Source organism: Molothrus ater, chromosome 13 (genome assembly GCF_012460135.2).
Source record: "Molothrus ater isolate BHLD 08-10-18 breed brown headed cowbird chromosome 13, BPBGC_Mater_1.1, whole genome shotgun sequence".
Lineage (NCBI taxonomy): Eukaryota > Metazoa > Chordata > Aves > Passeriformes > Icteridae > Molothrus > Molothrus ater.
In genome coordinates, this window is record NC_050490.2 from 1,317,733 (window position 1) to 1,345,724 (window position 27,992).

Below are 27,992 nucleotides of genomic sequence, written 5' to 3' on the forward strand. Positions count from 1 at the left end.
TGGACTCTCAGGTACAATTTAGTTTTTTTGGAATTCCAGTCTTTTCTGGAATTTCTGTCTTTTTGATTTTATCATGTTATGTCAGCAAGGGATTGTGGAATGGAGACCTGTGTTGTACATTACCTGAGGCTTCCATTCAGAGTGTTGGTTTGACTTGGGAAATTTTCACTAGTGTAGAGTTGGATCCTGCACTGATTTAGTACTCTCTTAATGACAAAACATCGTGGAAGCTCTCTAATTAGGGCAAATCTGAACCTGATCATATGTGTGTCATCCATCTCAATGCTTTTAACATTATAACAGAGATGTATTCACAAACAGCAGACAAAACTCATTTTTGCCTATTGTTACAGAAGGCTTTTTAAGGAGCTGCTTGGGAAAGCCATTTGTTGGTGAGGCAGAAGTGGGACAAGGAAGTTTGGGAGTAAATCCACACAAAAACTGTTCATTTACTGTGGTAGCACAGAGTGTGTAGAAATTACTGTTTAGTTAGAAAATACCCTTCTAGAAATTACTGTTGGGACTGATGGAGGAAGAGGTGCAGTAGGACATGAATAAATTCATTTGTTACTCAGCTTTGGCAGTGCTACTAGATGTTGATTAGTTCTGTTTTGCTCCTCTTGAATGACACCAGGAGTAAAAGCAATTTTAAATTAATTTCCAGTGGAAATTAAGGGTGGGGGTGTTTTGGCATCAACTTTCTTCCTGTTAATTTGGGAACATTTCTCAAACAAATATGTTGGAGCTTTTGTTCAAGACATTAGTTTGTGACTTGCAGTAGGCAATTTACAGATTTATTTCATAAAACAAAATAGACTTAATATCTTTTTATATATAATAATAGACTTAATATCTTTTAATGTGTAATAATAGACTTAATATCCTTTTATATATAATAATAAACTTAATATCTTTTTATATATAATAATAAACTTAATATCTTTTATATATAATAATAAACTTAGTATCCTTTTATATATAATAATAAACTTAATATCTTTTTTATATAAGTGTTTCATCAAATAACTTTTTTTTTAATGTTCAAATTGTTTCACTGAAAACACTTACTTTAGAAGATATGAAGAGATGTTTAGTTTTGTAAATACTGGTCCTTAGATTTTCAGAATTTTCAGATTTTTCTCTTCATTTTTTTCATGAAGAGAAATTATGAAAGAAAAATATTTGAACTGCTCATGGAGTATGTGTGTGCTTCTAAGGGCACAGCTTTGTAATTTATGTAGCAGCACCCAGCTCTGGTGAGCATGTGGGCAGGCAGGGAGCTTTGGGGAGGATGCAGTAGCTCAGGTGGGCCTTGCAGGAGAGCTGGGCAATGGATGCAGGTGTCTGCTGGAGCCTTGTCCTGCTGAGGGCAGGGAGCAGAGCCCAGGGTGACCCAGCTGGGGCAGTGTTTGCCTCCTGCTGCCCTGCTGGAGGTGCTCCTGCCGTGGCTGAGGGTGTGTAACCACTCCTTAACCCAGAGGCACACCTTCCTCCAGCTTGAAGTTACTTTTAAGAACCTTATTGCTGCCTCTTTCTTGTTTTACTTTTCAGTCCTTGATAACATCTTGGGATAATATCTTATTGCTTTACTTTCTATCTTATTATCTTGGATAATATGTGCTTGAAATACTTGTACTTGTTTGCTTTGTTGGTGAGGTATCTCTGTGAGCACACCAAGGCCTGCTCATCTTAATTCAAGCACTGCTTAGAATTCTGTTTGTTCAGATTTTCCGGAATGTGAGCCCTGTGATGGTTCAGCTCAAGGCTTTGACATGCACACTCTGATATATATCTGCAGGCACTGGGTTCTCTGACTTACACTCTGTGGCTTTTTTAAGAGCTCAAAGCTGCTGCTATTCCTCCCAAAGCTGTCAGATTCATAATTTATTATTCCAGTCTCCCACCTTACAAGCACAGATTAGTCACAGTCTGATTTAGAAATTTCCTACTTTATTACTCACAGAGAATTAGACAGTACCAAGCAAACTGTTCTGTGTAAAATTTTCTTAATTTCCAGGATCCTTTTAAGTTTTGGTCAGCCATTCCACAGCCAGAGTGATTTTGGGGGCACAGAGAGTCCATTACTTGCACAGAGAAATATTTCAATGATGTGAATCAATGTATAGAAGATAAAGGAAATGTGGAAGATATTTTCCCCTTGTTTTTCTCTGTGATCTCAGCCCTTTTTCTTGACCAAGTTCTTAGATCTTTTGAGAAAAAACAGCTGTCCTGTTCTGGCTGTTACCCAGGAGATGGAAACTGCCAATCCCATTTATTACTGAAAGCCAAATGGAGAGGTTTAGAGCCTGAGGATAATCTGGAGGAGGCAAATAAAAACCTTTCTCTTGAGTTTGAGAACATACTATTGGAGGAAGCTGGTAAGTTATGAGCTCTTTTTCAGATGAAGGATCCTTTGGTGTCTCTGAAACCAAGAACACTGAACTGAAGGAAACCAGACCACTGATATATTTAGGTCCTTCCTTCTTTGAGTTGAATTTGTCCCTAGAAAAAAAAATAGGAGTGGTGGTGGGAGGAGACAGTAACAGGTTCCCAACTTGTAAAAGTGCATTAAAGATAACAGGGATAAATTTGTATATATTATATAGGAAAGGGAAAAAAAACCCCATTCTTTTGCAGAGTGGAGAACCAAAGTTGAAAACTTGTATGAAGGAGAGCAATCCCAAATGTAGAAATAGTAAAAAGAAAAGTAAAAATGGAGCAGCTTAGCTGTGGATGTTGTGGACTCCCATTTTATGGAGCTTTGTCGGAATGGATTAAATGAGCATCTGGCAGGGACAGCATGGGGATGCATCATTTTACAGTGCAAGGCACTTCTGATGTTCTTTCTGACACACACGTTTGTGGGGTGCACCATCACAAAGTGAAAGTACTAAAAAGCTGCAAACCTAAACAATGTCCTTTTAAAAGAACATTCCCTGAGACACAGGAGCACTGCTTGTTTTTGAATCAGCCAGCAGAGCATTGTGGCACACTAACAGAGTGCACCTTGCTGCTAGGGAGCCATGGCCCTGTTGCCTTCACTGAAAGCTGCTGAGATGAATCCCATGGCTGGGCTGTCGCTCCCAGTGGCTCCTGGCACTTCAGAAGGGACAGGAGTGAAGGGAGGGGGTGGTGTTACCCCCTACATCAGCAGAGGAAGAGGGTGCCCAGAGCTGGGTCTGAAGAAGGGCTGTGAGCAGGGGGAAAGCCTGTGGGTAAGAATGAGTGTGAGGAAACACAGGAAAACCTCGTGGTGGGTGTCTGCTCCAGGGGATCTACTGACAAAGTGCTGGTGCAGCTGCTGGAGACGCAGCACTGTGAGCCTGGGCAGTGCAGGAGCCTCAGGGAGTGCAGAGAGGGGACCTTGTGCAGCAGGGGAGGGACCTCCCTTCAGGGTGATGCTGCCCTGGTGACCTGCAGGGCTCAGCTGGGATGCTCAGTTTGGAGGCACTCTGGACTGCCAGTTGGGAGAGATATGGGTCAGATGAAGAGGAAATTCAGGCCCCTGAACTTTAGGAAGACAAGCTTGTAGCTCTTCAAGTTAGTCACTAGGATCCCCTAGGAAAGTCCTATTTAAAAACACACACATCAATTTCTGCAGAAATTATTTGGGGATTCTAGTGCATTCTATATTTATGGAGAATGGATTTAAGTTCTGAAGAGTTATTGGAGATGGTTGTGGAAAGTCTAGTGATGGAAGAGTGGTTTGGACTGTTAAAACAGCAAGGGAAGACACTGGAGACAAAACCCAGACTATCTACAAAGTGAAACAATACAAAAAGCATCTGTAGCTTCCTGTTTCTGTAAAAAATGCTGTCAGATTTGGTGTAGATTTTTAAATATAGCTGAAATGAAAAATAACTCATTCTTGAAGCTCTCTGTGGCTGTGCAACAGGCTAAAAACATCTATGTGGAGACTTGAGAAAAACCATAACACTGTATTGCACACTTGAGAATCTTCAGGAAAGAGTAGTTATGTGCTAAGAAAATCCTACTTTTGATGAAGTAGTTATTTTAAGCTGTTGGCCACAAGCTGGTCTAGATGATCTAATAAAAATGTGTCGAGAGAAAAAGAATTTTCTGTCAGCAGTAAATATGTTGCCAATATACCCAATAAGTGTGTTGGTTTTTTATGCACCATTTTAACTACCTTAAAGAAAGTATGAACAGTTAGTATCTGTACACAAGTTTTTGAAAAATAAATTTCCATTACACCAAGAAAAATACACGTTTTGGCCAGTTTCTATCTTAATGATCCTAATCAGACTTTATATAGAAGTGCAATTGAATAAATGCAATTTTACTGAACTAGTTTCATTTGTTTAATGAAAAGCTGATTATATTAAAGCATTAAATGAAAAACTAAGCAGCAACACCACTACTTCTTTTTCAGGTACTTTAGTAGGAACTTGCAGGTGACTTGGCACCATGGTGGCTCTTTCCTTGAAGATCTGTGTCCGCCAGTGCAATGTGGTGAAGACGATGCAGTTTGAGCCCTCCACGGCCGTGTACGACGCCTGCCGCGTGATCCGAGAGCGAGTGCCAGAGGCTCAGACCGGGCAGGGTGAGCTCCTCAGCCTCTCCTTCCTCACTGCATTGCTCCTCAGCCTCTCCTTCCTCACTGCATTGCTCCTCAGCCTCTCCTTCCTCACTGCATTGCTCCTCAGCCTCTCCTTCCTCACTGCATTGCTCCTCAGCTTCTTCCTCACTGCATTGCTCCTCAGCCTCTCCTTCCTCACTGCATTGCTCCTCAGCTTCTTCCTCACTCCATTGCTCCTCAGCCTCTCCTTCCTCACTGCATTGCTCCTCAGCTTCTCCTTCCTCACTCCATTGCCTGCACTGAAAATGGACATGAACCCAGAGGGCTTTTTGACACTGTCCTGTTTCTTCATTTATTTTTTATGTTGGAGAGTGTTGAATTTGCAGGCAACCCTGACATGGGAAGAGATGAGAATTTTGACTCCATGTTTCAGAAGGCTGGTTTATTATTTTATGTTATATATTATATTAAAATTAAATTATATATTTAAACTATACTAAAAGAATAGAAGAAAGGATTTCATCAGAAGGTTAGAAAGGAACAGAAAAGAATGGAATGATGATAAAATCTTGTGACTGACCAGAACTGGACTGTGATTGGCCATTAATTAAAAACAACCACATGAGACCAATCAAAGATTCATCTTTTTCATTCCACAGCAGCAGATAATTATTGTTTACATTTTGTTTCTGAGCCCTCTCAGCTTCTCAGGAGAAAAAGATCCTAGCCAAAGGATTTTTCATAAAATATGTCTATGACAGGAGATTTTGGTTTGGTTTTTTTTGGTTTTTTTTTTAATTTAAGTTGTAGGGCTCTGGAGCGAAAGGAAACAAGTGCAAACAGATTTTTAAGGGACAAAAAGTAGCTGAGTTGTTGTCAAAAACCAAAACATTCCTCTGTCTGCCCTAGAAGACTCAAAACCCTAGCAAAGAGCTCAAGGACCTTGGCACAAAGTCAAAGAAACCTGTAGCTGTGATTTTAACCCACAGAAACATTACCAACTTTGTGTGAAGATTTACAAGCCACAAAAGTTTAAGTAAAATGATAGCTAACTCGTCACAAAGTGAAAAAGTAAAATTTTAAAGTTTTTAAAATAGAAGTTCAAAAAGCAAAATAAAAAAATCTAAACATATCCTGTCTTTCTTCTTCTTCTTGTCCTCCATCTTCTGCTGTAATAGTGACACTTCTAAATTAAGTAAGACAAACTGTCTAACCTGAATAATAAGTATTAAAAAATTATTATAAATAAAGTCCACACAGTTTCTAGTGTAAAACACTAACACCTCCCCAAAAGCAGTGTGCCTCAACCCAACCTGCTAAACAAACCTCAACAAGTCAAAAAAAGAATGTATTAAATAAAAAAATAAACAACCTTAAAAACCAAAGCTAAAAAATCTTGATTTCTTCTTCAGTTGCAAAGCTAAAAAAGAAAACCAACTCTTTAATACCTCAAAAGCCATTTCAGCAACACAAACCCCAAGACTGGCATCCCTGGGTGGGCACGACTCTTTGAGCTCTTTGCTGGGGTTTTGAGTCTTCTAGGGCAGTCAAGAGAATGTTTTGGGTTTTGACAGTTGTTTTGCTTCCTTTTGTCCTGACAAAGGTTTTCCTACAATGGATGTTTTTAGATTTCTTAAATAAATATCTGGTTTGCCTTAAAGATGAGAAATTGCTCTCCTGCTTGGAGAGCGTTTTTTGTTTGGTATTTTCTACTTAAAGCAGTGTTTCTGGCAATGTGTTCTAAGAAAATCTGTGCAGACTTATTTTGTGCCTCAGCAAAGGAAGTGACAGCATGAATTACAGAAGAATGGCTGGGTACCTCCAAAATGTGCAAAGAGAAATGTTTGAAACTGGTTAATAACTGAAATCACCCTGCTGTGCATACCATAGTTACCATGGTAGCCAAATGTAACTCTCTATACCTATTGAGCAAATTAGGTGAGTACAGGGAGTACAGTGAATACTGGGAAACACCATGGACAAAAGATCTGGTTTTAACACAGCCAAAGTTGTCCAAAAATTCAGATACTTCAAAGCCCTTTGGTGCTGCATTTTGTATAATGCTACCAGAATGTAATTCTTAAAGCAGATTGTTTATTGGGGTTTAAGCTCTCAAACTCTACAGCCATTTCAAAAGTCTTGTTAGGAAAACTTACTAGTAATGGACTTTATTACTATTACTGAGAATTGCTTCTTCTTTGCAGGAGTCCTTTGGAAATCTAGCCACAGAGCTTCAGTTTTCAGATACAAGTTGTGCATTTTTACCACGCTGGTCTCTCCAGGCAGTGATTGTAGACAGCTGTTGAATTTGGAGAAGTTGAGTGATAAATATCCCTGAACATGATGAACCTCAAAGAAAAGCCAAGGAGTTCTCAGATTTTATAGTGGGGCTTTTTCTTTGCTTCTGATTGCAGTGCACTTCAAGTCTTCAATAAAGGATTGAGGGATGAACAGAAATGTTTCCAACACATCCTTTCCCTTTTTTGGTGGCTGTTAAAATGTGTGTTTGCCTGTTAGTTCAGGAGACTCACAGTGGTGCAGTACAGTTGACAAACTGGATCTGCACAATAAGAAATGTCCTTATGGCTCTCAGCTGGGCACATTTCACTCCTCCCACGAGCCTGGTCCCAGCACAGAGTTGGCCACGATTTTCATGTGCTCCTGCACAGCTCCTGCTGTTTCATTTCCAGGTGCATGCACCACAAGTGAGTGTCAGAGCAGTCTGTGCTTCCTTGGTGCTCTGGGCAAGGCACTTTGTCTGCTTCTAAAGGTCACAACCTATTTATAGGCACAAATTCTAGAATCTTACAGAAGTGATTCTGTATTGAATCTGTATCAGAAATATCTCTATATGTACAGATCACTTGACCTTTCAGGGGAGTTTTTAATTAAGGCCAGCAGGGAAAGTTTGTCATCTTACTTAGTTGTTTATGGAAGGGTTCTTCCTTTTAAATTGGGTATCTGTAAGTCACTTGCACTTCTATCAATTATGTTTAAGGTCTTTTATATAATTGCATAAGTAATCATGTGTTTAAGGTACATGCTGTTAAATGTAAATTATTGCTATGCATGGCATTTAAGGATGAAATATTATCAGAAAATTGTGTGTATTTTTACCTGGCTTTGTGGCCCAAGGGTCCTGACACGTGGCTGACAGTAACAAGGTGGGCCCAGAGCTGCTGTAGCAGGCTCTGCACTGCTGGCCATGGCAAGGGGCATCAGCTTAACCTGCAGAGCTGCCAACAGAGCGGGCTCAGCTGCTGCATGGTTGATTGTTGTTTGTGAAGTATAATCTGTATTGGTCCTTCATGCATATGGATAGGCCTTAAATTAACAGTCATGATGGTTCATTTTGTGTATCTGGAGTTGAGTCTTTGAAACCTGAACCTGGGTTTGGTTTTGTGTGGCAGTGAAAATTTTATCATTTACTCCTGAAAGAATCAATTGACATAGTTTAGCTCTCAAAAGATACAAGTTTTTGCTGTGTTTGCCATTGGTATAATTCTAGAAGCCTTGTATATTTTTAAATATCAAAACCTGAATCACCTACCCGAAAGATTCCCAAGTTTATAATAAACTCATTTTGTGGAGGGTTGAAAGCAAACTGTGTTTTGAAAATAGAACTGTTGCCTGAAATAGTACACTGTGGTTAAGGCCAAACTTGCTTGTATTTTTGGTTAGTGAATTCCAAAGCAGGACCTGTGAGCATTTAAAACAGGTTGTCTCAAAAAAAAGTAGTTATAAATATAATACACAGTAGATGTGACATGTGAAGATGTAATGGCATAGTGAAGCCTTCTGTAAAGCCTAATGTACCCTGCTATCTGCTGCTAAACTAAATTCTTCATGAAGCACAGAAAAATATTCTTTCCAAGTTTACTAAGAATGGAAAGTAAGTGCAATGTAGGCTTAACCCTGAATCTGAATAGGCCTGAATAAATCCATGTTGGCTTTCTTAGCTTGGTGTTTTTCAATGTGTCTCTGTCTGTTCTGTCCCACAGCCTCTGACTATGGATTGTTCTTGTCAGATGATGACCCAAGGAAAGGGATCTGGCTGGAGGCTGGGAGGACCCTGGATTACTACATGCTGAGAAATGGGGTATGCTGCAAGGCTCTGGCTTCCTGCATCACCACGCTCTTAGAAATCTTGTTTCCTAAATAGCAAGAAGAATGTTTAGCATTTGGAGGGCTGGGAGGCTCTGAGCCTGTTCCTGAGCTTGACCTGCTCCTTGTCCTTGCTGTGCCTCAGAGATCAGTTTTTTCCTGCACTCAGGTTGTGACTGTGAGCTGCTGTGGTCAGTAGTGTCTCCAGAGAATGATTAACAGAAAGTTGAAAAATAGCTTTGCTTATATCCTTTCTATTTGATGTGACCTTGTGTTAGAGGTGGTTTCTTGGATCCTGGAGGTGGTGAGGCCACACTGGCTCATGTTCTGGCCAGCTTGCTGCACCCACAGCATTGCAGTCCTTTGGAAATGCTGGACTGCATTTCACAGCACAAGGGTACTTTATCTGTCCTGCCCTGACTTGGTCTTGCCACTTAGAACAATCCTTGAACAATGACATGGGCAGATCCAAAAGCAGTCACTGCTCAAGTTTATTAAATGAGTACCTTTGCCTACACTGCAGCAAAGGGAAAATCCAGCTTGGAGGGTGGGGAGGGAATCCTGTTTTAGGCATCTAAGGTAGTGCTTTGGCTTGTGTTGGCTTCCAGAAGCATTTAGAAACAGCTGTGTTTGCTTCCTAGGATATATTGGAGTACAAAAAGAAACAGAGACCTCAGAAAATACGTATGTTGGATGGTTCAGTGAAAACAGTCATGGTGGATGATTCTAAAACTGTGGGTGAATTGCTGGTTACCATTTGCAGCAGGATAGGTAAGGTTTTGGGACCCACATGCTTAAGAATTTGTTCTTCTGTCATATTTCAGTTTTGATTGTTAGGATGTTCTGTGGCTAGAAATCAGCATACATGTGAAAAATTTAAATTTGTTTGAAGTTACTACTTACCAAACACTTTCTTGAAGCCTGTTGTCCAGGTTTTATCAAAGTCTGTAGAGAGTCAGCTGTATCCTTAGACTTCAGGATTTAGCAGTTGAAGGCACAAAGTTATCCAACAGTACAGGTACCAGTTTTTTGTTGTACATTACATTTATGTACTCTTTCCTGCTATGAGATAAAGGTTTAGAACTGAATTTATACTCAATGTTAATTGGATAAAAGAGGAACATTGCTGACCTTGAAATGTACCCAAGCTTAGGACTTTGTGTTGTTATGATTGAGTTGATCACAGAATTGTATCATTTGTAAAAATGCATACAGAAGCCATCCAGAGCAGCTGGTCAAAAATGTGTGATAGTGCTTATAGTCTGTCTCAATACATAGCTAAATGGACATTTTTAAAACAAATTTGTATTTAATACATGTACTGTAAGTGTGCATCCAACATGGATTGATTTAAGTCTTAAAACTGCTTAAATCTCATTTAGAGTTCAAGCAGCCTTAATTTGATTTATATGACTTTACTTGGAAAGGGAATAATCTATTTCAGTTTTGAGGTTTTGTATGTTGGATTCTAATGTGCTGTAACTAATTCACCTCAAAAATTAGTTTGATTTATTTTCATGAATGTGATATGTAGGTGAGCATTTAATTTACTCACAATAACATAAACATGCTTTCCTAAACAGTACAGAAAAATCAAACAGAACAAAGAAATTGGAACAACTTAGCATATATGCTAAATATTTTGAACTGATTTTTGATTCAGTTTCATGGAAAATTCAGAGGAAGAGTTGAGTCATAGCACTTAAAAAAATAAAAAATCATGAATTTCACATGGTTTCTGTTCCTCAGTTGGCTCTGCCACATTTCTTTTACATCACAGGCAAGCTGAAATTACTCAGTCCTCAGGAAGCAATTGTAGGCATCCATGAATGGAAATTTACTATAGTCTGTCCCCATTTTTGAATTTACAGTTATTTTACATTCCATCATGTTTTTAAACTGGCAGCTTCTCTTGGGTAGGCAGCAGAAAAAAAAAAAACCTTATACTTAATAGCTTTCTGCAAGTGGCAAATGCAGCATATGACAAAGAAATCATGTATTGGAAAGATGAGGTCAGCTATTGGATTTATTTATAATTCCAGGAATAACAAATTATGAGGAATATTCATTAATCCAGGAGAGCATCGAAGAGAAGAAAGAGGAGAGTACAGGAACACTTAAGAAAGACAGGACCCTGTTACGTGATGAAAGAAAAATGGAAAAACTCAAGGCAAAGCTTCATACAGATGATGATTGTGAGTAAAGTGCTCCAGGGTAATTCTTTGATTAATATCTTTGCACAGCATGATGCAAAGCAGCCATGCAGTGACCCTTCAGTGTGTTTCAGTTGGCTCCTGGCTGTATTTTGCATCCCTTTTTCATGTAGTGCTGTCTGCAATTGAGTCTTTTTTAAATGAAGTGAATGGCCAAGTGTGAGAGTGAGCAGCTGTTCTGAGGTGCATTTTGGTATGTGTTTGGTAGGGGCATTCCAGCTTCAGTGGGAAGGGTTGTTTTTGTCCCTTCATTGAAGAATAATGGATGCCTACTGAAAGCCCTCAAAAGGTAGTTTTGTCTTTGAAAGTATAAGTTTGAACTGTAAGTGAAATTTGCCAAAGAATTAAGACAGTATTTGATTTGGTTTGTGTGCTAAGTCATGATAACTATTTTTTATATTTTTCTGTAAGACACTAAGGTTAACTGTAAGTGGCAGGAAGATGTTTTAAAATTGTGTTCAGGGATAAGAAAGGTAAACAGAATCATGTGTTTTAGAGGTAAAATGTGGTAAACTTATTTTGTTGTGAAGCTTTAAAGATACAAATTTACTAGTAAGACATTACTGTAGTTGTTTCTTCAATATTAACAATGTTTATGCTGTAGTACATCCTTGTTTCTCAGCAGTGCTGTTTTACAGTTCTCATTTGTAGCAAAGCTTCAGCACTTATGACTAGCACCAGAAATGAAAGTAACATTTCTTGTGGAGTTTTCCCCCACAGTGGAAATGCCAGTTATGCCATGGGTTTGACAAGGGCTGTGACACTGCAGCAGTGTGGGTTCAACAGTGTGGGCATGGCTGTGCCTCTGTTGAACTGGCTGGATCCCAGTTCCCCCAGTGGAAATGCCCATTATCCCATGAATTTCACAAGGCTGTGTGGGTTTTACAGTGCCCTGGCTGTGCCTCTGTTGCAGTGAACTGGCTGGGTCCCAGTTCCCCCACAGTGGAAATGCCCATTATCCCATGAATTCCACAAGGGCTGTGTGGGTTTTGCAGTGCCCTGGCTATGCCTCTGTTGAACTGGATGGATCCCAGTTCCCCCACAGTGGAAATGCCCATTATCCCATGGGTTTGACAAGGGCTGTGTGGATTTTACAATGTGCATGGCTCTGTTGAACTGGCTGAGTCCCAATTCCCCCACTGGAAATGCCCATTATCCCATGAATTCCACAAGGCTGTGTGGGTTTTGCAGTGTCCTGGCTGTGCCTCTGTTGAACTGGCTGGGTCCCAGTTCCCCCAGTGGAAATGCCCATTATCCCATGAATTCCACAAGGCTGTGTGGGTTTTGCAGTGTCCTGGCTGTGCCTCTGTTGCAGTGAACTGGCTGGATCCCAGTTCCCCCAGTGGAAATGCCCGTTATCCCATGAATTCCACAAGGGCTGTGTGGGTTTTACAGTGTCCTGGCTGTGCCTGTGTTGCAGTGAACTGGCTGGGTCCCAGTTCCCCCAGTGGAAATGCCCATTATCCCATGAATTCCACAAGGCTGTGTGGGTTTTGCAGTGTCCTGGCTGTGCCTCTGTTGCAGTGAACTGGCTGGATCACAGCCGCACCTTCCGCGAGCAAGGAGTGGATGAGAATGAGACGCTGCTCTTGAGACGAAAGTTCTTCTATTCAGACCAGAATGTAGATTCAAGAGATCCTGTTCAGCTGAATTTGCTCTATGTTCAGGTACAGTGCTTTCTACCTTGTCTCAGGAAACCCCCATGTAGGTTAGTTAGAAAAAATACAGTGCTCATATACTCCATCTTCTAGAATTCCAGTTCTGGAAGTGCTTTAGTTTTGCTCTCTTGTCTAGCCCTCCAAAAACATGTGATAGTACAGAGGCTTTGCTGATTTTTTTTAATCCAATGCTTTGAACCCAGTAATGGACACTGAGCCAAAAATCCACTGGCTTTCACATCCTGCTTCCTTAAAATTGCTATGTGTCCATCTGGACAGGTTTCCTAAACTCTCAGAGGGACTGTGCATACCTTAGCAATCCAGGAGCTTTATGCAGAAGATAGTGTTTAACTGAAGGTGCCATTGCAATTGCCTGCAATTCAGTCTGAAAAAAAAAAGTAGGCTTTAAATTCTTTGTTAAAGTTTTGGGGTCTTTTTACAAAGAAAAAATTGAAAGTTTGATGGAATGTGCTGTTGTTATACCTGATATTGCTATAAAGTACATTTTAAAAATCTGAGGCAAAAGGTAAGGCTGTTCTATTGCTTGTAGAACAGCAGCAGCTTTTTGAAGTATTTGAGAAGACTATCACACTGAGCTGTTCTCCTGCCACTGAAATATTTAATCCAGGCTGGTGTGACAGGCTGTGTTGATAATGCTTTGTCAATGCTTTGTCTATGGGTGGGTGAGTCTTCTGCTGCCAGAGCTATGAAATCTGTCATCTTCAATGACCACTACATTTACACAGAAGGAAGAAAAATGCTGTGGGCCTGTCCTATTGCCATATCTGTAACAATAATTTTGTTTTTACCTTTATAATTATGGAGATCTCTCTCCCTCCTCTATGAGGCAGTGGCATGAAAGCTTTCATTGTGAGCATTGGCACACACATGCATCTGTACATGTGTGTGCACACACAGAAGTGCATGTGCAGGTTGGACTTTCTTTACACATGCATCAGGAAATGGCTGTCCCATTCTCTTTTAGATCAAAGCTGATACAATCACATCTTCAGGATGTCTCCATAGATACTCACCATGAAATAATCTAGCCCTTTGTTTTATTAGTCACATACACATCCAGAATGGAATAATAAAGACGTTCAGAAGGCAAAGGGTGTGTTGCTGGCTGTATTGAAGCTTTGAAGGAATTGGAGATGGGTTCAGCTGTTTGGCTGTCTCTAACACATCTTTGGTTGTCTCCTCTAGGCTCGTGATGACATTCTGAATGGCTCCCATCCTGTCTCCTTTGAGAAGGCTTGTGAATTCGGAGGCTTTCAAACACAGATCCAGTTTGGACCTCATGTAGAACACAAACATAAACCTGGATTTTTAGAGTAAACACTTCTAACTTCTAATTTGGGTGACCTCAAGTGTAACTAATGTTGAGTTGTCACAGATTAAGCACATTTTATTACTCCAAGCAGAGGTAATCAGATTCAGTGTATTTTCAATAGCAAATCTCCCAGTGAAAGGAGCTTTATTGCACAAATCAGCAGCCTCAGCTGATGAGGGGACCTTTGGCAGTGGCTTATTAGACAGCACTAATAAGGACACTGGCTCCTCCCAGAGTGCCAGTTAAGTACACACTTAGTACCAGGAGAGTACAAGAGTGGGAAGAAGTTCTGTCATTTGAATAAAGTGAATACTCCTGTGTGTAGAAATTAAATTTTCCAAACTTTTTAGTGGCATTAATCACTTGGTCAGATTCAGCCTCTCATGGTGTTGTATGAATGGAATTCTGGACCTGTGCTCTTTGTTTCAGGCATGGACAGGAGTCCTGCTCACAAGTGGCTCATCCTTTAATCTTTATTGTGACACTTAATTTACTGCTGTCAGGAGGGCAAGTTAAGTCTGGCTGACATTTAGATGTCCCATTTTTCTACTGATTTGGATATTCTGATTGGCTTACCTGCAGTAAAATTAACCAAGGGCTGAAGTTTGAGGAAGGCAATGTAGGAAGGTTCAAGAGAGCTATTTACTGCCCAGTCCATCAAGCCTACATGAGGCTCATAAATCCCTTAACTGGAGGCACACAACAATGGGTGTGTATTTAGTTTCTGTCCTGTTCCACTGGCAGAATGCTCAGTGCTGCCTCAGGCTTCCTTTGTGAGCCACTTTGGGGTTTATGGTGTCTCAGGGAAGCACTTTGAGGTGGTGTCTTGCTGTGGAATGGGCAGTGCTGCAGCTCTGGTTGTCTGAAACACTTCACTCTGAAGCCTATTCCTGGAGCAGCAGTTCAGTTATACAAATAAATATCTTTCAGTTCCAGTTAATAATCAGCTTTTCTTTTTACTGTCTGTCTGCTCCTGATTGGCCCCTGAATCTTTTCTATTAGAGCTACTGATGTCTAAGAATTACAGGGGCCCAGTGTGACAGCTTCAGTGCACTCCTGGTTTTTATTTCCTAGAATGTGACCAGTTACACAACAATCTTACTCTGGGATTTGTCCATTGTCTGCTTATTCTTCCCTTCTCTCTCCATTCACTGAGGAGTATTTCTGCAGCAAACCACTGGGTATTATGTCATGATAAGCTAATGTTGTGTCATGGTAATGATTTCAAGAGTTAGGTGTTCCCTGAAATAGTTGCTTTTAAATTTTAAAGCAGTAATTTCCCACAAGCTTCACCAGTGGCTTTTGCAAACTGCTGAACAGCATTCAGTTGCTTAAATTTTTTAGGATTTTCTAATGCACTGCTTGGTTTCTTCAGTGAAAGTTTCTTTCTCTTTCATTTTTTTAAGCTCCCATACAGTGAGTGTGTTTTATGGTGTACTGAAGCTGCTTTGTATGCATGTACTACTTGTACTTTGTATGGACAGTTTGGAGCCCATCATGAAACAGTCATCACTCATATAATGTGCATTATGGTTTTTTTAAACCTAATAGAGATGAAAGGTATTAATAACTGAACGATCCATTAGAAAAATGTTACTCCAGTGGAAACCATTTTGAACCAGAATTCCAAAATTCAGAACCTTCTTGTATTCAGTAGGGCATTTTTCTCTGCTCTTGTTTTATTTTCATTTAGGGCTTTGATTGTATTTGAACCAAACTTGGCAGGTAACCAAGTGTAATTGCTCTCTGTCCTGGTGTTTAATCAGTTTCATAAAATTAAGCATTTCTTATTTGGAGGTAATTCAGTTTTTTCCTCTGTAGATGAACCTGCTCCAGAACTGTAAGTCCCTGGTCATTGTCTCCTAATTTGAAGTGTACATGTTTATGATTTAGTGGTGATATCTTTATTTTACACAGCCATCATGGCAGCCTTGTTGTGAAACCTCATGCTTTTGTTTTGTGAGTCTGAGTGAGCCAAGTGATCCTGGCTCACTGTGAACAATACAGAGAAAAGTGTAGTTAAATGCTTGTTATTTTTTTCTGAAGATGCATCTCTCATCCTTTCAGAAAAAAACTTCATATTTTTTTAAACTTTCATCCAACTATTTTTTACTGTTTATTGCATAAACACTGATGCTCTTCAAGTAAGAAAGTAGTTTTCTTTTATATAAACTTATGCTGTAGCTCAGTATAGCATGAAATAATTTGGGAGGTATCCAGCTATTCACTACTGAAACCTTAAGATGCTATGGGTTCCCTTAAGGAGAATCTGTCAGCTTGTACAAAAAATAGAACAAAGCAGCACCAGTATTTAATGGTATTGTTTGGGAACAGCTTAGTTTAGTTGCCTGTCTACAATATGTTTATGTAGAGACACCTTTTGTATCTTTTTTTGTCATTGCTAAAATATTCTTGGCACAGATGAAGATTTTTTCCTGCATCTTGCTAAGACGTTGGTATTGGTTCTTGGAATTCCCTTGAAGCTCATGCCAAAGGAAATTGTGAAAGCATTAAACTGTCCATTTAAAAGTAGTCCTGCCTTGTGGTACAGATCCAGTTGTGCATGGCACCTGCAGAGGCTGCCCTGGGGCTGAATTTGCTGAGAGAATGATAAAGAGAGAGAATAAAGAGAGAATAAAGAGAGAATAAAGAGAGAATAAAGAGAGAATAAAGAGCTGCCACTGCTCCTGTGCAGATGGGAGAGGAGCACCCTCCAGTCTGTGCAAGCACCCTGGCAAACAGATAAACTGCAAATGATGAGTGAGCTTGATGCTGAGCTCTGTGCTTGAATCTAACCTGCTTTGCTGAATTAAGCTGGATTTTTCAAGAACACATCTGTGCTAATGAGAAACAATCCAAGTGTTGGCACTCATGTAACGTTTTAAGGAACTGGAAGATGAAACTCAGTGGAAACCAAGTGAAATCAACCCTGCTTGCTATTAGCTGGCTTTTTTTTACTGAGTTCAATGTACACATTCTAATATGTGTCATTTAAGGGATTAAAGAAGGCTAAATGACATTTCCATTGTTTTGCTAGCTCCATTAAAAAGCTGCAAAATAAAGTGAAACTGTGTCTGTAAAGAAAATATCTGGATTATAGGTAGAATTAAAATAATTTCAGTCTGTTCACAACTGGCATTTCACCCTTTCAGATGAGAGGATCACTTGCCTCTTAAATTGAAAGTAGTGGAAGGTGATAGAAGGAAAAAACTTCAAATCCAATTTCAACCCAGGGTGCAGGGGTATTGCAATTGCTGCTTAGTGGACAAAGCACAAAGTTGTTTTCTTAACCCTTGCTGCTTATGAAGCTCCAAGTAATGCTTGCTTTGCAATGTTTTTTAAAGGGTTATAATAATTAAAAATTAAGTAGGCAAGATTAAAAGGTAATGGTTCTGATAGTTTATCTGTATGCAGATAGCTGAGAAAATTAGCCAATAAAGGATGATTATTTAAAGTGTGTTGATAGCTATAATTTATTTGTTTATATAAATCGATTTCCAGAATGAAACTTTGTTTAATTCAGGTTTGAGTTTGTTTTCTTAATTTGCCTTGGAATTGAATTTAACTAAACTGGTTTGAACCTGTGAAATTCTGTATAAAACCACCAGTTGTTTCATAGTAGATACACCAGCTTTTTAGGATAATAAGCTGTATTCAGTTTTAATTTGGCTCTTCAGCCTTCCCTACCCCATGATGTGTCTTTGTAAATGAGTCCCCAAGAAGAGATTTCTTTATCATGGATAAGTGAGATGTAGCTATGAGAACATCAGAAGAAAGATGAGCAAGGACAGTTCTTCTTACTTTGTTTTATAATATGGAAAAGACAAAATGTGTGATCTCAGTACTGAGTAATATTTTTGAAGCACAAAATCCTAATTTAGTATTTTGATATATTTTTTAGTTGTCTGCAATGGCAGTATTTTGTGTTTGAAAACACAAACAAAAAAGTGCACAGTAATATAAACAAAAAACCAACAAAACCACCCTCAAGATATAAAAACAAAGCAACTCCCACAGAACAATTGAGCAATATTTTTGCCAATCTTGTTTAAAAGAATCCATCCTTCTCAAAATGTCTAACTTTGTATCCTGGTAGGTAGTCTAGCCTTCAGTGTTGAGTGTTGCTTGTTCACTGAATAAATCAGAATAAGGAGGACATTCTCCAGTCATACTTTTTCTATGATTCTTAATCATCCAAAGTAGGGGGAATCCTTAGAGACTATTTATTTTAACTGTGCAGGTTTCTTCAGGTGGAAAATTACCTGCTGAATATATGACATGGTTTCATCAGAGTAGAATATTCCAGATGGGAAGGGACAGTCCAGAGCAGTTATTTGTTAAAGCCTGATGCTGATATGCCCTCAGGTTAGGGTGAAATCTGGCTGAGATCAAGGGTTATTTTATTGTGCAGGTGAGGAGTTGAAGGATTCCTTCTGCCTGAACTCTGTCAGGGAGGCTGAACTTGTTTCATTTAATCCATGTTCTCAGAGCCTTGAAACCGAGCGCTGCAGAAATTAAAACCTTACACAAAATAACACAAACTGCTATTGAGTGTCCACTTAAATGAGTGTCCAGATTTTCAGTGCAGTATTAGTGCTCTAACACTTCTTGGGTGACACAGAGAGAACTTGTTCCCACACATCAGTAAACCAGAGTCCCTGCAGTGTCTGAGCCCAGAGCTGGCCCGAGCCTCCATGGCCCCTTGTCCCAGATCACACTAAGTGTAGTTACACTTAGATGTGAAACCTCTGAGCTGCTCAGACACATCCTGTCATTTAAAATTGGAAAGTGTCTCAGCTATTGTTTATTTTTGATGAATTTTCAAAACTTCAAAAGTTACTACATGGGGCAGCAACTCAAGTGGTAAGAGAACCACTTGCTCTTGCTCTATTTAGTTTTGTTTTGTTGTGGAAATATTTAACACCCACATCAGGAAGCCTGGGGGACCTAGTGCCAGTAAAGATGGATGGAAAGCATCTCTCCTCAAGGAAGAACCATTAACTTTGGAATTTCTTTTTTTTTTCCCCCCAGCCTGAAAGAATTCCTGCCTAAAGAATATACCAAACAAAGAGGGGCTGAAAAGAGAATATTTCAGGTAATTGTGAGGCTAAAAAAATTACTATAGTTTCACTACCTTTATAAGAAAAATCTGAGATTCCCAGGTGTATACTTTGTATGTATACAAAGAACTTGGAACTATGTAGCTATCAGAAAATGAAGTATCAAGTATTTGACAACTTTTATTTTATTTCTTCAGTGGATTTATTGTCCTGATCATTTTTTCTTAACTGATGATTATCCAATGTGTTTTGTTAAATGGAGAGAGTGAAAATGAAGTGTTTTTAAGATTTTTTTGTCAGTTGCATTGAAATATAAAGATGCATATTTGTATTACAATAGACTCAGGAAAACCAGTTTTAATTTCATGCCTCATTCAAACATGAGCCTCACTTCTGCTTGTTAATGCTTGAATTCAGTGGTGTGTGTGGGAATCACCCATTGTAAAAGACTGGAGCAGTTAAGCACAAATGGTAAAATGTAAATTTTGTAAAATGTGCTGGTATTGTTAGAAGTGGTCTCAGAGTCTGAGTGCTATAGATGGACCAGGTACTCTGCCCACTGAAATACAAGTGTGGCAATACCATGGAAGTTGGGAAATTCTGAGGTCAGCAGGTGAGATGAAGTCTCGTGGTTCTGGAAGGACACACCAGAGAGCTGAGATCCCAGCTGGGGACACAAGTTCAAGGGCAGAACCAGGTCACATCTTTTCTTTTGTCTGCTACACTCCCAGCTGAGGAATCCTCTAACTTAGTGAGTCTGTTCTCCCTTGAGTTTTCAGCCCTTCCTTGTAGATGAGTGTGTCTGACACTTCTCTGTGCTTCTTTAGGTGGTGCAGTGACATTGCAGTCTAAGCAAAAGCCAGATTCATTCAATTCTGAGTATTGCAGCCATGCTTTTCATAGCATGGGAGTTTTGCCCATGTCAGATATGACCTGGGAGTGGTTTCACTCCTTATGTACTTTAGTGCATGGAGCAGAGGCTCAGCAGTGAGGGCACTGATCTGGGCCAAGAATCAACAAGGCAGCATATGTGAGTGTCTTTTTGGAATAAAACTCAGCTGCTGCCCAAGCCATGAAGTTCTGGAGCTTGGCAGGTGCTACACTGTGCCCCTTGTTCTTTGGGGATCCTGGTCGTGTTCTCTGCTGAAGCTGGCAGATGGGAGCAGCCTGTGCTCTTGGGATGCTGGGGGTTTTTGGAGTTGCACTTCCCCTCCCAGTGCTGTCCCACGCTGCTGAGGTGGGAACAAGTGGAATCAGAAGGCATTTCCCGTGTTCCTGCTGCTCCCCCTGCTGCCATCAGGCAGCACTAAAGAGATGGCAACGCAGAAACACGTGAGGGGAAGATGGGGTGGGATGGGGAACCCCACAAACAGGGTTTAAATTGGGAGACATTGGGATGAGGATTTTAGCACAGTGGTCTGGATAGGAGAGCAGATGCTATGTAAATTTAATAAATTTAAATATATAAAGGGGTACCCATCGTTACTTACACATAATCCTCAATCTACTAATTACCACATTGTTTAAATAATAAATGGAGACTGAGTTACAAGGCACACCTAGTTGAGTATTTCAGGCCACACTATTCAGAAGAAGAATTTTTTGTTCCTCAGCTGTAGAGATATTTTCCTGTGATGGAAAAAAAATTGGATAATGCTGCAACTGGCAAAAAAGGCCCATAGGAAGTACCTACAAGACATGAGAAATGGTCTCAAGTACAAGCTGTCATGAGTCAGAAGTTTTGGGCACAAAGCAGGAATAAGTAATCTGTTTCTGGGAGGAAAAAAAAGGGTGTGGGTACACTTAAATGACATTTAAAAGCTGAGTGAAGAGGCATTAATTGTATGAAACCTAATGATGTCAAACAGCAGGAATACCTAGAATTTTAAACTGTGTCAGAAGGGGTTTAATGTGCATGGTGTGAGGCACAGATGGAATGGTTGATGGTCAAAGAGGAGTGTTCTGTTTGCCCAGTTAGTTATTTTCTCTCATGTGAGGCATTATGTGCTAGTTTTGCTAACATTTCTACCCAGTATTTTTTCCAATATTCTAATTGTGATGATTATGAACTAAGCATCCTGAAATAGATAAAACCTGTGCCCTTTGTTTTGTTTGTTTGTAGAAAGCTTTGGTTCTGCCTAATTGATAGAGAACTCTGTTACAGGAGCACAAGAACTGTGGTGAGATGACAGAGATAGAGGCCAAAGTGAAGTACGTGAAGCTGGCGCGTTCCCTGCGCACCTACGGGGTTTCCTTTTTTCTTGTTAAGGTAACACAGCTCCTGCTGGGACCATCCTGGGCCCTTGCTGTTGAGTTCTCTCGGGTCCCTCTCTAAGCCAAGGTTTGCTACCTCAACCACTGAGATATTTCAGTTTCCTGGAGGAGTGAGAAGAGAGCTTGTGTGGGATTCACATTCTCTGAGCAGAGAGAGACAATTCTCTCTCTCAGGTTTTTTCCTGGAGAAGCAGAGAATTGATCAAAACAGGTCTTATCTCATTTGCTGCCCCTGTGTTTGTGCACAAGTGGAATGCATTATGGAAGATTGTTTGCCTGAAGGGATTTGGTAATTGGATTCTGGTGGGAGTGTTTTGTTTTCTTGACCAATCTCTGCAAGCTGTGTCCTGATGGTGGTCAGGAGACAGTCAGAGCATTTTGTTCAGTTGATTTCTTGTTCAGTTTCAGTTTAGATGTAGTGTAATATACTATAGAATAATATGGTATAATAAAATAATTAATTAGCCTTGTGTTATCATGGAGTCCTGCTCATCATTATTCCTGCCCACCAGGCAAAATTTCACCAATAGGGTTGTCTTTTGAACTGAGTAGTAAAGCTGCACTAAAGACCAGAGCTTCTTAATAAATGCATTGCTTAAAAATCATTGTCTGTAAACAGACAAACTAAGCCTGGAGTTTCAAATTGTCACTGTCTGCATGCCAGTTGCTTCCCTTTGCAGTATATTCTATCTTGCTTTTCCTTTGTCCTGTGGAAAGCTGCATTTGTAAGGAAAACAATCTTCCACCCTTTGTTATAGGAAAAAATGAAAGGCAAGAACAAGCTGGTCCCTCGTCTGCTGGGGGTCACCAAGGACTCCGTGATGCGAGTGGATGAGAAGACCAAGGAGGTGTTGCAGGAGTGGCCTCTGACAACTGTGAAACGCTGGGCTGCCTCACCTAAAAGCTTCACTCTGGTAATCTGTGTGTGTGTACAGAGGACAAGGGATTTCTGAGGCTTAGAACAGTTTCTGTACTGGGACTTGTCCCATCTCTAATTTTCTAAGAACAGTTTCTGTACTGGGACTTGTCCCATCTCTAATTTTCTAAGAACAGTTTCTGTACTGGGACTTGTCCCATCTCTAATTTTCTAAGAACAGTTTCTGTACTGGGACTTGTCCCATCTCTAATTTTCTAGCCTGACAGAGTCACTGAGTCCTCAAGCAGTAAATTGGCACATGCTGTAGTCCAGGTTCAGTCTGTAGTTTGGTGCTCCTGGACAGCCCAGTTCCTCAGAAGTACTGTTTAAATCTTTCAACAAACCACTGTTTAAATCTCCTTTGTGCCTAACTGATGAAGTTAAGAAAGCATTATTACTCACACTTGTGTACATAGTTATGCTGCTTGGCATTCATAATGTACTCTGTGACTTGCAAGATATGAACATAAACAAAGTCAGCTGGCTCATTCATGTATTTGATAATTATGAGTTTAGAGAAGCTTCCTGAATGTGATATTTTGCTAATTATTTGGTCAATAGGAGACCACTGCAACATATATTTTGTATATGAAAAGGTTGTTTGAAGTGATGGAGTAAGAGGCAGAAGCTAGAAAATTGCATCACTTGATTCATTTGCATCTAATTTCCAGTTGCATGGATGATTATGCTCTGGGATTAAATTCTAAAAACCTTTTCTTCATCCTCAAGTGACTGAATCTTATAAAGTTAGATGAAGTATCTCCTGGGCATTTCAATGTATGAAACATCTGTGAGTAAACTGAAATAAAAAGGATTCTTCTCTCTTCCCTCAGTCTCACATACAGACTGGTTTAGAATCTTAGAGAAGTTTAACTTATTGTTGGATATAATAAAATGTCTGTACAATTTCAGAATTTGAATTGTCTCACTCATGTTTGGTACTGTTTCTTCATTTACTTACTTCACACTTTCAAATGAGTTTTGGGATTTTTCCCCTTTTTCTTCAGGATTTTGGTGAATATCAGGAAAGCTATTACTCAGTACAGACCACTGAAGGGGAACAGATCTCTCAATTAATTGCAGGTTACATTGATATCATCCTAAAGAAGGTACAGTATTAACATCTTGGCATGCAGCAAAAAAAAAAAAACAATGCAAAAATTCAGATGTGTGCAAACTGCAGTTTTTCCTCTCATGGAGTCAGAGTTGTATCTTGTGGTTTGATGTTAAATATTTTTACCTGCAAGTAAGGCACTGCTTCTGGAAAAATCAAGGCTATTTCTTACATCTCTGGCATGTGTCTGGCTCAGTGCAGCACTCCTGGGCTTTGTTGTTCTGTCTGGAAGGTGACCTGGTGGCTCTGAGTGTTTATCCAGGGAAGAGTCCAAAGCTTCAGCTGTGAGTTTTTAAGCTATAGTCCAAAGTGATAAAACAGGTGGGAAGAAATTACCCTAGAAGCAGTATTTAAAACTACAGCCAGGACTACACAATGGTTGTCCAGGTGTTCTTGTATATAATATTGCAAAGCTGAGAAAGATTTTGGCCAGAAAAACAAACCAAAAAACCCCAACAATGCATTGTTTCAAAAACACTGTCATTAGGAAAGCAAAGAATTAGACCTGAGTTGTGCAGAGGGGGATAAAATCAGTGTTTGTCAAGAGGTCAGACTGCCTTGAAATTTGTTTTTTATAGAATGTGCCTGGCAGGAGAGAGGAAGGGCTGATACAAATTTCCAGTTCTCAAAATATTCCCAAGCAAGCAAGTGCAACAGCAAAAAATGGCAAGTTTGGCAACAAACATGGAGCTGAATGGTCCCATTCTAAACATGTTACATAGAAAAGTGAGGTGTTCCAACAGCACTGATTCAGTCTTGTCAAAATTTTACTTCATTGCCATTCCAACTCCATCATTCTTTACTGTAATAGATTTTAGTAGTAAGAAATCACAAAGAAGGCCAGAAGAATTTATTGCCTTTGTTAGTGTGAGCAGTGAGGATGTAACATTAAGGATTACATAATAAAAGGTTGAGGAGGATTGCCAGAATTCATCACACAGAATTCATCACATGCCTTTTTCTCTGAGGCTGTCAGGCTCAGGTTTAATAAACATCAAATAAATTCCAGCTTCCTGTAGATGGTTTAAAAATTGATTCAAAAATAGCATTACTGTCTAGCACCAAATGAAAGCTGCCTTCTGTCTTGATAGAATACAAATGTGCAAATTTCCACTCCTAGTTGTTTGATTTTTTTTCTCTACCATCTGCTGATACAGCCAGTTTGAAATGAATGAGTTAGGAACAGGTTAAATCATTAACATCCCTGATTCATATGAGAAGCTGCAGTTTGTAGTTGTTGAGCCCATGAAATCTCTGGGATGGATGCATCAAAGTGGGGTTTGTTGCTTTCTGTTGCATATTGTTAATTTTTGCTGTGTTTGGGGCTGGTCCAACTCATTTTCTCCAGTGTGCATTGATAGGTACATTATTTTCCTATTTTCTGCTCAAGTGTTACTAGTACAGTGTTCCCCCCATTCCACCCAACTCCTCATGTCCTGCAATTTTAGTGATAGGTTAATTAATCAGCTGACAGAGAACCCAGAATTTAACTGGCATATATCTAAATTAAAACCAGTAGATTTCTTTTTTTACTTCACATTATTACAGAAGTCAAGCACAATCATGACTAGACAGAGGGAGTTTCAGTTCATGCATGAAATCAAACTCTAGTATAAGAACTTCTTTCTCCAAAGTTGTGTGTTCATGTGGATGTGCATGAGGAGTTCCTCTTGGATGGAAGGTCCCAGTGGATACTTCCCTATTTATATTCCTCTGCATGGACTCAGACTACAAATCATGTAGCAAGAGGGAAAGCAGACAGTTTCTCTGCTGCTAGGCAACAAGTAGAAATAAACTCTTTTTATAAGGCACTATTTCTATGATTTGTAGTTTCCTGTTGTTTCTAGACTTACTGCCCTTACATATATTTACAAATCTCTCTTAGCACTAATAACCCTGCCTCAATCTTCAGCCTGAAGCCAGACTGTCCTGAACATTAAAGTCTTTAAATTCAACTTTAAAGTCCTGAACTTTTAAAGACTATGATAAAATGACTTGGAGACACTATTCAATTTATTGTCCTTACTGGTGGGTATGTATTTCCTGCTGGCAGTGATGCCTTTTTTGGGCTTATCTAGAAGCAGAGGCCAGACAAAGATAAAGAATAAAAATGGATATATTTAATTAAGTGCTTTCAGGTATATTAAAGGCAGACAGAGCCTCCCTAAAATGAACAGTGGTCACAAGGTTTTCAGACAGATATAAGTTTGGTCCATTTGCATATCTGGGTTAATGCTCCAATTACAGCCTCAGGTGATGAAGTCACACTCCCCCAGTCTGCTCCTACCCTCTTCCCCTTCCCTTTTGTTTACACTTTTTGGGGCCTGAGGCTGTAAGGGTGTCCTTGGATCTGAGGCCTAGAGGGATTGTGTTCTCTGACCAAAATGTGAACACAAGTAACTAACACTAACAAGTTAACTAACACATGTATATGGAGTTTAGAGTTATGCTTATTGCAGTACAAGATTTCAAAAATATAGAGGCCAAAATCTTTGGCATCAGTGGGTAGCACCATACAATAACACTTCAGCACTTTCCTTTTACCTTTGTTGAAAAAGGCACCAGCAGGATTTTCCTTTACATCCTTCATCTGCCAGGCTTCAGAGCCTGGGCTGTTGAATGCTGAAGAGTTCCTCTTCTCTGGGGGCGGTTGTGTTGTCACTCACTGCCCAGCAGGGTGGTGTTCAGCCTCAGACAAGGCTCTGAAGGACATTTCTTTATGTTTGTGATAAATGGTGGAGAGAAGGCAAGAAACAACACTCATTGTTTAACTTATCTTTTTTTTTCCCCCTCCAGAAACAAAGTAAAGATAGATTTGGGCTTGAAGGTGATGAAGAATCAACCATGTTGGAAGAATCTGTTTCACCTAAGAAGTGAGTGCATGCAACAGGAGGAAATGGTCTGGTTTTAAGAGTGCCACATTTAGCAGTGGCAGCTTTTTCAAATGAAGCATTACAGTTATTACTGGCAGAGAATGGTTTTCCACAGAGTATTTCAGTAGAAGGAAGTGCTATCCCCAGGCAGTTCAGCAGGCTCCTAGCTTCATTCAGGGATTGAAGAGCAGATACTTGTCACAAAATTGGTGGTTAGAGGAACCAGCAATGGCACCATCAACTTGACTCTTGAGCAAAGGCACTCAGGCTGGAATTCAGTAAAATGCTCAGGCAGAGAGGGGGATAATGAAGCAGAGCTGAAAAGTTCTAGTATTTTTTTTTCATCCTCATGTGTGATTTACAAGGTTTTAGTTGCTTGTGTCTGCTAGTTCCATGGTTTCCAGCAGATTTGACACCTGTCAGTTCAGTTGTACACAGTGTTATGAGCAGAGCTGGCTTATTTCAGCAGGCAAAGCCATCAGATGTGTGGTGTGGGTAGGGGAAAGGGTTTGGTACAAGTAGGTCAGGTTGTGGTTTTGATGGGAGAGTAACTGAATAAAGCAAAACACAGAACTGTGGAGCTGGCCACACTCATGAAAAGGAATGTCAAATCTTTCTGTGAGACCATGAAAACAGATTTGTGACATTATAAGCTGTAATCAGCCACTCAAGTCTTTTCTTGGAGCTCTTGAGGGTGGCAGTGTCAGCAGTGTGTATGTGAAAAGTCCATTTGATTTATTGTTAAGCCTACAGTTTATATGAGATAGATTTGTTAGGTATTTCATGTGGCCTTATGGGAAATTTCATCTTTTGATGGATCACACATGTTCAGATGTGCTTTATTTTGACATGGCCCTTTCCAAATCACTTCCAGAATATACTGTTAGTTAAGTGCTGTGCAGAGAAGCCCAGAATTTGTAGTAGATAAATACAAGATTTTTTCATAGTTGAAATCACTTTTTTTTTTTTCCCTCATCAGAGTGTTGTTGTTACAGCCTGAATTTCTGTCAACACTTCTAGCTATTAAAGGTTGAATCCTGTTTAAATATGAGCAGTATATCTGGCAAGGCAGTTCAGGATGGTAGTAACTTTATTTATTATTCTCCAGTCCAGTATCTGGGGGACTGCCAGATTACTTGCAAGTACTGTGTGTGCTTGTTTGTATAAAGGAGGAAGAATTAAGTTTTTATCCCAGTTCTAGGGAGTACTTGCAAAAGATCACAAGATTCATGCTTCTATTTTGTATTGATCAGTCTGTGATACAAATGAAACAAAGCAGTTGTTATGCCTTAAACCTTGTTCTGGTTCTGTCTGCCCTGTGTCTAACAGGGGTAAAGCCATTGGTTCATGTTTAACAAAACTGCAGATTGCTATCTTGCCTTGCTGTCTGCTCATCAGTGCTGCTAACAACTGATCTGCCAGAAGCCCCGCATTATCTTTTGTCCCATATGTTAGGAAATGCTTAGAAAGAAAAACCATCAAGTTCTCCAGCTTCTCCAAACGTTGTGCAATGCAGTTGAAATCCTAGAGGAAGCAGAGGTGAGTCTGCAGGGGCTGACTGATTGTGTGTTGCTGTTTTGCAGACCCACCATCCTGCAGCAGCAGTTCAACAGGACGGGCAAGGTGGAGCACGGCTCGGTGGCGCTGCCGGCTGTGATGCGCTCGGGCTCCAGCGGCCCCGAGACCTTCAACGTGGGCATCATGCCCTCCCCCCAGCAGCAAGTCACAACTGGCCAGATGCACAGGGGACACATGCCCCCTCTTGTGAGAAACACTTCTTTCTGGGAGAGAATGGTTTTCCACAGAGTATTTCAGTAGAAGGAAGTGCTATCCCCAGGCAGTTCAGCAGGCTCCTAGCTTCATTCAGGGATTGAAGAGCAGATACTTGTCACAAAATTGGTGGTTAG

At 40.0% G+C, this 27,992-nt stretch overlaps 1 protein-coding gene across 3 annotated transcripts in view; it reads left to right on the forward strand.

Moving 5' to 3' along the window:
• Positions 1 to 27,992, forward strand: part of TLN2 (talin 2) — a 144,382-nt gene that overhangs the window by 50,379 nt on the left and 66,011 nt on the right. For all 3 annotated transcript variants that reach the window (XM_036389867.2, XM_036389866.2, XM_036389868.2), the window contains 12 exons: positions 4,394 to 4,564; positions 8,542 to 8,639; positions 9,286 to 9,415; positions 10,687 to 10,839; positions 12,382 to 12,524; positions 13,722 to 13,849; positions 18,880 to 18,943; positions 21,073 to 21,177; positions 21,941 to 22,096; positions 23,106 to 23,207; positions 26,009 to 26,085; positions 27,669 to 27,849. In XM_036389867.2, coding sequence (XP_036245760.1) covers positions 4,429 to 4,564; positions 8,542 to 8,639; positions 9,286 to 9,415; positions 10,687 to 10,839; positions 12,382 to 12,524; positions 13,722 to 13,849; positions 18,880 to 18,943; positions 21,073 to 21,177; positions 21,941 to 22,096; positions 23,106 to 23,207; positions 26,009 to 26,085; positions 27,669 to 27,849 — 1,473 coding nt within the window. In that variant the 5' untranslated portion in view covers positions 4,394 to 4,428. The remainder of the gene's footprint in view (positions 1 to 4,393; positions 4,565 to 8,541; positions 8,640 to 9,285; positions 9,416 to 10,686; positions 10,840 to 12,381; positions 12,525 to 13,721; positions 13,850 to 18,879; positions 18,944 to 21,072; positions 21,178 to 21,940; positions 22,097 to 23,105; positions 23,208 to 26,008; positions 26,086 to 27,668; positions 27,850 to 27,992) is intronic.